The sequence below is a fragment of the Chelonoidis abingdonii genome, chromosome 1 (assembly GCF_003597395.2).
Source record: "Chelonoidis abingdonii isolate Lonesome George chromosome 1, CheloAbing_2.0, whole genome shotgun sequence".
Taxonomy (NCBI): Eukaryota; Metazoa; Chordata; order Testudines; family Testudinidae; genus Chelonoidis; species Chelonoidis abingdonii.
In genome coordinates this window covers 129,491,519-129,503,570 of record NC_133769.1, presented here as the reverse complement: position 1 = coordinate 129,503,570, position 12,052 = coordinate 129,491,519, and the positions used below count along the sequence as shown (strand labels likewise).

At 42.7% G+C, this 12,052-nt stretch overlaps 1 protein-coding gene across 1 annotated transcript in view; it reads right to left on the bottom strand.

Annotated features, from left to right (window-relative positions):
* Positions 1-10,505, bottom strand: part of STK38L (serine/threonine kinase 38 like) — a 60,454-nt gene extending 49,949 nt beyond the window's left edge. The window contains exon 1 of the mRNA XM_032767263.2: positions 10,358-10,505. Within this exon, the coding sequence (XP_032623154.1) occupies positions 10,358-10,448 (91 nt within the window). The 5' untranslated portion in view covers positions 10,449-10,505. The remainder of the gene's footprint in view (positions 1-10,357) is intronic.
* Positions 10,506-12,052: the final 1,547 nt, after the last annotated feature.

Sequence of the window (12,052 nt, the reverse complement as noted above, 5' to 3'; positions counted from 1 at the left end):
GAAGCACTGGAATGGGTTACCTAGGGAGGTGGTGGAATCTCCATCCTTAAAGATTTTTAAGGCCTGGCTTGACAAAGGCTTGGCTGGGAAGATTTAGTTCGTGTTGGTCCTGCTTCGAGCAGGGGATTGGACTAGCTGACCTCCTGAGGTCTCTTCCAACCCTAATATTCTATGAAGATTTTACAATTCTAAATTGGACAACTCCCTCCCTCTGTATATATTCACACAAGTTTTTGCAAAATTTAAGTAAAAATTTTAATCCCATTACTTTTGTTTTCCTATACAGCGGTTATTACATAAGAACATTCATAGTGGGTCAGATCAACGGCCAATCTAGCCCAATATTCAATCTTCTGAGAGCCGCCAATGCCAGAACCTTCAGATGTAATGAAGAGAACCTGGCAGTTCTGAGCATATCCCGTCATCCAGTCCCAGTTTCTCACAGCTGGAAGTTTAGGGACACCTGGAGCACAGACTGCATCCTTCACTAAACTGATAAACAGCCACTGATGGACCTATGCTCCCTGAATGTATCTAATTATTTTTTGGACGCAGTTTATACTTTTGGCCTTCACAACTTCCTCTGGCAATGAGCTCCGCAGGTTGGCTGAGTTGTGTGAAGTAGTACTTCCTTATGTTAGTTTTAAACCTAATGCCTATTAATTTCATTGGGTGACCCCTAGTTCTTGTGTTATGTAAACAAGTAAATAACACATCCCTATCCACCTTCTCCATACCAGTCTTGATTTTATAGACTTCTGTCATATCCCTCCTTAGTCATCTTTTATCTAAGCTGAACAGTCCCAGTCTTTTTATTCTCTGCTAGTATGGAAGCTGTTCCATACCTCTAATCATTTCTGTTGCCCTTCTCTATGGTTTTTCCAATTCTAATCTATACGTTTTGAGATGGGGTGACCAGAACTACATGCTGAATTAAAGGTGTGGATGTACCATGGATTTATATAGCAGCATTATGACATTTTCTATTTTATTATCTATCCCTTTCCTAATGTGTCCTAACATCCTGTGAGCTTTTATTTTTTTGGCAGATGAATGTTTTCAGAAAACAATCCATGATGATTCTAAGATCCCCTTCTTGAATAGTGACAGCTAATTTAGACACTATCATTTTGTATGTATAGTTGGGATATTTTTATTCCCTAATATGCATTACTTTGCACTTTTCACTAAATTAGCCACATCACTTGGAATCTTTACCCACTCCTGCATTCCTTGCACACCTGGAGCTCCAGGTAACATCCGTGTGTTCCTTCCTGTGCAAGGAATGCAAGATCAGTCCCCTTATTGTGCATAGTTAGCTGTAATTAGCACTGACTGTAAAGTAGTCAGTAGGTACTACAAAAAGATTTAATGTTTTTTAAAGAATTTGTGCAAAAGGTTTCCAAGGTCATTGATCTGTCAACAAAAAAGACCTCCTGAAAATCAAAAACATTGATTATTTTCCTGTCTTTTTTCAGTAATAAAAGGAAAATAAGAGAAATGGGGGAAAGTGGAGAAAAACAGGAGGAGCCAAGATCCCATCTCATGCCCCTCTGAAAACAACTTTAAAAAATCCTGAGTATTTTTGATGCCTCTCCCCACCCCAATCAAAAAACTGCAAAAGGTTTCATTTTGAAAAAACAGTTGTCATTTTAAAAAGTTTTGAACAAAAGAAATTAAATCAGTTCCAGCCACAATGCTTTTGGGGGGGGCGGGAGGGGGAGAGGGGAGGAGAGGCATCAAACATTTCTATTAAGGCACGTGTTCTATCTGTTTAAATCCTTGCACTCCTACCAGCATAATATAGAAGAAATATCACTGAGGTTTAAAGCTTATATAAAGAAAAAAGATACTGTTTGTAACAACCTTTCTTCCACTCTAACTTCTGCATAGTAGTTTAAAATTCCTCCTTTTGCGGGAAAGCATTGTAGGAGATGCAATATTTCTACATTCATTGTAGCTAATCCCTTAGTTTTAACTTGCGGCTAATATAGTCAAGTTTTGTGTAATTCTACCTCAATTATTTGTGGGGGAATTCTGTGCCATTGCGCATGCACAGAATTCATGTCCCCCACATATTTCTTTGCTTCCCTGTAGAAAATCAAGGAAAAGCAAAGGGAAGCCACAAGAGTCATCACACACCCCTGTCCTGCAGTGTGGGCGCATTGTTTCGGGCACCCAGAGCAGCCAGTGGAGAGTTCAATCGCTGGGCGGGGGAAGAGGGCTTGAAATGCTGCAGCTGGTGGCTCCTACCCTGCACTGGGCTCAGCTGAGGCTGGGTGGAGAACAATGGGACGTCCTCTTCCCCTGAAAGGAGCAGTCAAGGCCAGGTCAGACCCACCCCCAGAAAACTCCCCAGCTACAGGAAGCTCCGCACCCCCACCCCTTCCTGCACCCATTGTTCTTCAGTCACAAGGGAGGGGTCATTTTACGGGAAGATGCTCCCCAATTCACCCAACTCCCCTGCATCCAGACCCCCCTGCACCCAGATCCCCCTCTGAGCCCTTCCCCACTGCATCCAGACCCTCCCCCCTGCACCCAGTCCACCCCTGCTAAACCTCCTGCACTCAACTCCCCTCCCTGACAAATCTAACCCCCCTGCACCTGGGCCACATTGATGAGCCCTCCAAATCCAGATGCCCCCCATGAACTCCAATCAGCTGCATCTGTACCTCCCTCACCAAGCTCCCAGGCACCCCTCACACCCAGACCCTCCTCTGCTGAGCCCTAACCACTTTTATCTGGACCTCTCTGCACCCAGAACCCCCTCCAAACAGCCCCTGTGCATTCAGATTCCCCCTGACCCAGACCCCCCACTGAGCTGCTCGCACCCAGACTGCCCCACACAGAGACCTCTCATCCCACACCTGGATCCCCCCCACACTAAGCCTCTCCACACTTGGATCTTGCTGGACTGAGCCTACTTGTCCCCTACCTGGATTGGGGGCCATGGCTGGGTACGTCCAAGAGAGTCTGTCTCTCTTACTTACTGACTTGGTGCACCTGGCATGGAGGGGCAGAGCCCAAGGTACTTCTGGAGCAGGCCTGGCCATTGTGCTGTGTCAAGGTTGGGTGCAGCCTTATTGCTGAGTCTGTTCAGGTGAAGGAAAGGACAGCTCCACGGTGATCTCCCACCTCTGTGCAGCCAGTGGCCTGTGCTCCCCACTGCCATATTTAAGCCTCCACATTTATTTATTGACAAATAAAATTTGCAGAACCTTAAAATATTGTGTGCAAAAAAATTTTTTTCACAGAATTTTTAATTATTTGGCACAGCATTCCTCAGGAGTATTAACTTAATGATATTATAGCATTGCGGTTCAGATGGAGAATACATTTAACTGCAAACTGTACGTTTCTTCTAAACAGGGACCACTTTGTCAGAACTACTGTAAATTCGTGTTTTACTTATTCCTATCAAAGTCTGCCTAACTTTTCATTATTAATTGCAATTAATCTTCAAATGTAAGTGTGTCCACTAGGAACTGTACAGACACTTCAGGATGGTCCCCATCCAAGGAGATCATAATTTTTATTAATCTTAGTATCACTATTTTACATCAAGTTTGCCCAATTACTATTCTTAATTATCCATAATATAATAATCTACGAAGAGACTGCTAGTGGTGTTTTGAACTGTTTGTAATGAGGGAAATAGCATGCTGGGTTATTTTCCAAACTACCCTGCAACAGAGAAACTAGCTCACCACATCCAAACTTTTTATACAGCTGTATCTGTTGAGTTGAGATGCTTACATAGGAAGTGTTACAGAAATGCAAATTACCATTCTTATATTCTAAAATGAAGTCTCCTTTCCCATCAACTGAAGCACCTGAATATCTTCTGAGGGAGGAGAGGGAGAGTACCACAAAACATCAATGATATACAGCAGAACTTCCTTAAGCCAAATACCTTATAACAAGTTTGCATAGACAAATGGCAGTCTATCCCATTGCTCAAGAAAGATTTAAGAGCAGAGGTCTTAGTGAGATCACATACATTAAGACTTACTGATTATTGTACAAATAATGAATTTATAATGGTTCTTCATTGCTGGGAGGCAGTCATGTCTAATGGTTAGAGCAAAAAAAGACCACAAGACTTTACCTTAAATGACACTTAAAAACTAGCTCTAAACAACTGTTTGCTGTTTTTATTCTATATTTTTTATATACCTGAATGTCTGAGAGATTCCCTCCCACAAACATACATTTTAAAGCAGTGTTGCTCAGGCTTTTTTTTATAAAGTTATAGTAGAAACCAAGAGCCATACTGTGAAGAATTTCAAGTGGTGAAAGAAAGAAACAAACCATTTTAAATAGCAAAGGCGAAGCTTAATTTAGCAAGTTTCTTTAGTCACAAAAAACCTTTCGATTTACAGAAGTGCTATACAACAGATCAGTCATGAGGAACACTGTGCCAGCTGTTCAATCAGAATATTTTACCACTACAGCTGGGCAACCAAGACAGTGCAAAGAAAACCTAGTGATAAACGTGTATGTGCAGGATGTTGCAAATGGGTGAAACTAGTGATGAAAATTCCTTCTTCCCTTCCCCCGTTAACTTCTCTTAAAAGTGTGAACGCAGCTGAACACACATTGCTTTCTAGGACATGCAGCTAGGGTGACCAGACAGCAAATGTGAAAAATCGGGACAGGAGTTGGGGGGTAATAGGAGCCTATATAAGAAAAAGACCCAAAAATCGGACTGTCCCAATTTTATAGGGACATCTGGTCACCCTACATGCAGCTACTGTAAGTCCTGAGATAAAAGACACCAGCCCTAGGAAATAATTCCTTCAGCATGTATTTGCTACACAAACATCTGCAAACTAAGAGTCACAACTGCATTAAATATTAACTTGTGTCAACAGCTGGCCATTTCATAATAACAGCAAACTCTTTCATTGGTGTCTGATTGCTCAGTATCCAGTAGAAAAGCTCATTTTCATCTTTTAAAAAACCCTGACTTTTCAGTGAAATATTTCTGTGCTGGGTAAATTACATTTTCAGCATAGAACTACCACTCCCACACAGACTTGGTTGTGACTCTTCTGCAACTGTGGCTGATAAAAATGTTCATACGTTATACTAAATCACCTTTTGACTGTGTTCACTTATTCTCCTCTCCTGCTTTGCCAAGCTCTAAATAACACCAAGCACAAGTTGTAGACCCTAGCAGTGCAACATCTTGGCCTTTAACCTCAAGAAATGGTGATCGCCTCCGAACCTACCGGTGGATTGATTTTATCCAAAGAGCTATGAACGAAAGCAGTCCCCACCCTGCCTGCTAAAACTAATTACATTTTTAGATGGAACAGACAATTCTTTCACTATTAGACTGATATTTCGCTCAGGTTGCAGTAACTCCCTGATCAGGCTCCAGGCTGGGGCTAGGTTTCACAACTGTTTATTTTTAATAAAACGTTACTTTGTGAGGCTCTCTCCCCCACCCTAGTCTTATAAATCTCAAGAGGGAGGTTTCGACTTGAGATCCACCACTTCTACCTAGCTAGTATGGCTGGGTCATTTCCTCCTTCCAATACCCTCCCACCTTGCCTTGCAGAGAGATTGTAATGGGAAGAATTCTTAAACCTGATGATTCCTCCTGTCTTCTCTCCTTTGGGGGAAAGTTCAGTGCTGGTTGTGTGATCCCCTTTAAGGAATGACTCAGGCAAGAACCAGACTTGCTAGGAGACAATAGGCATATTTGTGCCTTCCCCTGACATCATCTCCAAGCACCTAAATGCCATACATGGCAATCAGGGGAGGCAGAGTCCCAGAGTCAAGCTTGGGAAATGATAGGGGAGCTGTGTGGCCATGTAAGCTGTACGTGGCCAGCTTGTGGAAAGCCCATCTCCCCTATAACCATCCTGTGATATGCAAAAGTAACTGTGGTAATAAGGGGGCCCTTTCATGGCAGTGTAAGCACTTGCCCACCACAGGGTGGTGTGGTAAGACTTAGTGAGTTAGTGCTGGTAACGTGCTTTGAGGATGAAAGTGCTAAGTAGCAATAATATTATAGTAGTGTTATCTGGTGATTGACTCAGATCTTTAGCAACAATATTAAGTTCAGCTCCATTAATTTTCTAAAAATCCAGATGTTAATTCATACGCAGTGCTGCCAGATAACACAAACTAAAATGTGAAACCTGCAGGAAAGATCAGCCTCATTAAGCAATCCCTCAAAATCATTGGGATCAATTACCTCCATGAGTCGCACCAGCAGAACCCAGGCCTTGCACCCTTGGGAGCAGAAAGTCCACTCAGTTGTAGCAGCAAAGGCTTCCATCTGCAACCCCTTCTCCTCTGGTAGGGGCCCAGAATTAGCTCACATAGTTCCTGAATTGGCTGGGTGTCTACCAGAGATTCAGCACATCTCCTGGACAGCTGCCATCTGCTGTGTTACTACAGAATCCCAGATGGAATTTAAAGCCTGAGCATCCCATTGGGTGAAACATCTTCCCTCATCCTCTGGTGCAGCTGCCTCTAAGGGGGATGTGGGGATGTGCTGCAATTTGCAATAATGGGAGTGAATCTGGCCCATTTAAGTACACTTCTCCTCAACCTTGGCTGGCAGGCCGCCTTCTTCAAGAAACTGATATTTGCTGGTTTGAATGTACAAGGAGGATACATTTCCCCACAAATTAAGCAGTATCTGTATTAGCTTAAGCATCATTCCACTGCAATGGCCCAGAAAAAGTTGTCAAGCAAACAATTTATTGTCTGACCACATCTCTCTAATGGGCAGTTTCAGATGTTTTAAAACAAGGTTTGATACGGCATGATAGGAAATGATCCAAGTTCACGCATAAAATACGACATTAAATACCACAGTCACTAATTTTAATGCTTCATGAATTGATCAAGATATTCTTAAGAGGTACACTAACAGCTCAATTTATTTCTCTATCCTTTGTTTTTACTGTTTTTCTTGGAGAAAAAAGTGTTCCTTTGGAGAGAAGTGTGCAGGTGCAGGAGCAGAAGCACTGGGACTGTCAAAAGTTACTCTTTAAAGCTACAGAGACATCATATTTGCCACATCAGATCAAAGCATCTAATCTAATAGCCTATCTATAGTAATATCCAGAATTCAGTGCTTCAATGGCAGATGAACACCCCTCTCCTCAAAAATACACCAGAACTTCATCTTATGCCCTGAACTATGAGATTTGATTACTATCACTGTTATTTTAATTTGCATAGCTAAGATAGTTACTGATGATGATGTAGTTATCCAGCCGTTCAAAAAAATACTGCCACAGTGCATCATAAAGAATTAAATTTCAGTTAGTTATTTAGCAACTCCATATTTTTATAGTACTGTAATGCAATTACTGTTGATGGCAGGTCTTTTCCAAATGTAGCTGTACATTAAAATGAGTAAGGAATGAGAGACGATTAAATGATTTTGTGTACAATAGTATGTTTGATTTATGTCAACTATCATTATCCTACGATACACAAAGCCTCTTCTGGGGGAATAAAACCGAACAATTTACCATATCATTACAGCTTACTCTTTATGTTGATGAATACTGTATTTAAAGAAGTAATCCTTTTTATCATCATTTGCAGGCTTATCATACATCTGTCATCATACAATTTTAGAAGTTTATCAACCAGCTTCACACTTAAATAATATCCCTACATTTGAGAGGGAATAAACCATGATTGTTAACAAAATAAATATGGACAGAATAAAAAGTTAGGAACAATTTGGAAAAAAACAAAACAAAAACCCACCAACCAACCAACCAAATGGGCCCAATCCTCCCTAATGGATAAAACCCATTCGGTTAGATGGTTCATACCTGACTCATGTGTGTGAGAAGTCACACCTCTGCAGTTCACCACTCACTCCAGTGGGCACAGGATCAGACCCTCAGTAATCACCAGTGTAAGGGTTGCACAATCATGCCTATGATGGATGATGTTATCGGGGTCCAGATGTTATCGGGGGTTATACCCTGCTTGGATCACACTATCCCTGTTGTATACTGAGGAACAGGGGCATAATCCAAAAGTACTGAAAGTCAATAGGAGTTTTACCATTGACCTCCGTTTTCTTTGCATCAGGCCTCAAAGCGAGAAATAGGAGACTACCTATCTGACATAAATATTTGCTTCCCATATCAACTAAATTCATATTAACTAGTTTTCCTTGAAATAAAAATGCCATTCAAGGTTTGCTTTTAGGGATTTTTGTTTTTAAATCTGACAAGTAATAACATTTAAAATGAATCCAAAAAGCAGCATACACTGAAGCCCACTGAAGTTGACCTTTCTTAATTCAAGACACATTTTAATTAAAGTCAGGAAGTCAAATATAGCACAAAACACAAGATAAAACTATATCCATAATATACGCTACAATAACATGTTTCTCATGGTTAAATATTTTGGCCAACATCCACCACTAAGAACAATTTGCCATTTCATTATCTTTAAGTATTTCAGTTATTTCTCTAAATAAAGACAAAAACTGATACTGTTTCACCTATTATACTTCTGCAGTAGAGAAGATGAAACATTTTAAGATTTTTGCTTATTCTGAGACACACATCACAGAGTATGCACAGCAAAACATAGTGATATGTTTAGTGTTTGGGAGTGTATACAACAAGATTTATCCACAGCCTGGGAATTTGCAAAACTGCAGTCAACACTTAAATAGGATATTTAAAAACAAAAGACAAACAAACCAACCACATCAATACTTTACAAACAAGATGACCCACTCATTGGTACGGAACAAATGAAGAAAATAAGCAAAAGTTCAATACATCCCACCAACAATCCGAGAATGAAGAAACTGTATCTCTGGTTAAAAAGACACACATAATTAATACATACATAAAGTATAACTACTAAATAGTAATACACCCAGAGGCTAAACCTGTTTAAAGACTTATTTATTCCCATTCAAGATTTTATTACAGAGATAGCAGCATGTAACGCCAATGGAAAGTGACTTTTGGTGTGTATCTGAAATATACTGTTCTAACCCAAAGGTTGATTTGTTTGGGGTTTTTTTAAAGCTTCAGATTTACTGCATGTACAAGACTCTCCTACTTCTGTCTGCATTTTCACTTTTATCCCAATCACTGCCACTGTACTTCAGTTAAAAATATAAACCAAGCAAAAAGCTGAGCTAGCAAGCTACGGGCCTGATCCAAAACTCACTGAAGTCAACAGGAAGGTTCCCATTGACTTCAATGGGTTTTGGATCTGGCCCTATGAGCCAGGTTTTCTTTTTTCAAATGGGGTATCTGTGTAGAGATTAAACTGGCACATATTTAAAATAGGACAGAACACTCCTAAACTAGACTGTGTAATCGACTGACTCCACACCCCACAGGATCTCATACCTGCCAGACACACCTGAACCTATTTATTGACCTTTACTGTTGATAGTACTTCATCTAGTCACAGATCAGACTGAGTTCATCTCCCAACCCAGAGAGGTCATATCTGCAAAACTACTACAGATTTGGGTTCATCTCTCACTATGCCCACTCCAAAGAGCCTGCCCAGTGATAGGCACCCATGAAACAAAGATCTTCCCTGTCTCCCAAAGTCTAAGAGACAGGCTACCCTTCAGCCTTTTGGGGAGCATCTCTCTGCCATCTGGATTAATTTTAAAGGCAGGCTTTTAAAGCCTCTCACATGGTTGAAAAAGGGATTCTGCTGTGTATCTGAGTCTTACTCATTTAAAAACTGTACCTCAGTTGAAGCCCTGGAGTCTCTATCTAGCCCAGGCTTTGGAGCTGGGGGAAGAAACATGAAGAATAAACCTGACAAGTTAGAAACTGAAAATGAGACATGGGAGAACCCCTTATTAGGAATTGTAACCATCTTCCCCTGCCGGTGATGAATTTTGGAGGTGGCAGATTTGGTAAGAGATTTTTAAATCTCACTTGCCACCTTTTTAGAAATCTCAGCTCATTCAACTTATCCCTCACTCATAACACAGCCTGATACACACACACACACACACAGACCCCCTGTGCCCCACAGGCTCTGCCACTGGGGCTGAAAATACAAGAGGGAGAGAGGAGTGGAGCCAGGCCATTGTCCTTATTTCTCTGAACAAGTACGGATTCCTCTATTACCCTCTCCCTTCCTTAGTGTCTCTCTCCAGCAGCCCCACACAGCGAATACTATCCTCCGTGAGCCTGGCTATGGCTGCGATTGCTGCCTCACGGTGGTGGGGAGAAGAGATTCCCAGTCTCCAATGACAGGATCTCTGTCTCTGCACCAAAGACACAGGCGCCTTCCCCTCCTCCCACCTGCAGCAGCACAGAGACACCCGGGTAGGGCTCTCCCTGCAGCCTGGGCTCCCTGCAGCACTCACCTCCCTGCGCCTGGCTGCCGGCTCCTGCGTCCCCGCACGGCCCGCTGCAGTCTCGCTCTGCGCGATCACTTGCCCCGCCGGGGCCGCTCATGCGAGCAAGGGGAGGGCGGCAGGAGAGATCTAATCCGAGGGCTGTTTACTAGCCAGCTCTCGCGAGAGCTCAGGGCAGCAGCAGGGAGGGGAGCGACGGGCTTGTAGGTGGTGAGGCGGCGGTGACAGGCTGGAGTCCTCTGTTTACCTGCAGCACATGCCGCCGCGCGCCCCGCGCCGCCCCTCCGCGTGCAGTGGGGTCAGCTGCTGTGCGCCACCTCCCCGGCAGGGCCGCGCCGCGGAGCCGCTTGCAGCGAGTCTGGCTGCAAAGTGCCCCTCAGCGCCCGGCGACGCAGTGTCCGGGGGCGGGTCGCGGGTGTCCCCTCGGGGAAATGACCGCCAGTGGCACCCCGCGCCTCGGAGGGGGAGATTCAGCCTGGCGCTCCTCCGAAGGGCTACGCTGGTTTACAGCAGCTGAACCGCTGGCCCCTAAGTTCTTTTAAACTCAGACAACCCCCTCAAAGCTTTTTAACAGCCGCTCCTCTCCTTTAGGCAGTTAGGGGTTCAATCAGGGGTTGGCAAAGGTAGAGAGAGCTCAAAATTGGGAGGGAGGTGTCAGTATCAGGGTTCTTTAATATTATGCCCACCTTACACCACTGTACAGGAGGTTTAGTGGACCAAATTGTGTGGTGACTTACAAGCCCTTTAAGTTCATTAGGAGGCCCTGTACACATTAGTGCTTACTGATGAGGATTTAATTGCCTCATTTAAAGTGGCACTGTGTTCCTTTATTTTTATCTCACTATTTATGTAGCAAGAGTAATGTGCTAGGCATACTACAAGATATTGTTCATGTACCAGAGATTCTACAGTCTAAGCTGATGGGCATGGGCAGAGCCATGTATTCAATCATGAATCTGCCTCTGTCTGGACCCAAGGGACCATCTGTGCCAATCAGCATTCAGAAATGTTGTTTGGTCTATATCTGACATGACAAAAGCCTTTTAAAAAAAATCACTGCATTTTGGTCTGGGGAGGACTGGAAATTGAGAAGCTGCACTTTCTGATTATCAGCAGAGAATGACACCACTATCTAGTTGTACTGGATGAGTAAATATGAAATTTCAGAAGAATTAGCAAAAAAAATAAGCAAATACAAAATAGAAGGCTTAGATCTGGAATAGCAGTACTTTCCTAGAGCAGTCTACTGCAGGCAAAAGTCTTTTTACATCTTTACAAATGACAAGAAAATGGAGAATAGAAAACACTCCTTTTAGAAAAAAACTGCTGGATATGGCTATCTATTGTGATCAACTTCCCCTGATTGTCTGGAAGTTTGGATTTCACCCCCTTGTTCCTTACAAGTTTGGATTTCACCCCCTTAGCTGCTAAACCTCTTTAATGTCATCACCTAAACAAAGTTGGGCTTAGTGTAAAAAATGAGCACCGGCTGAGACAAGGAAAGTTGAATGAATATTCACAGCATGATGTTACAGTTCCTGACTTGCTGCTACTGCTGTTCCATTGGGTCCTGCCAGCACAGCAGATGGCAAACACAGAACAGTTGTTTTACCAGTGGAAAATTACTGAGTTTTGGGAGGAGGGTGGCGAGGCCCTTTTATTAGGAGGAGGGAAAAAAATAAAAAAGCTATTAGTCCCTTGCAT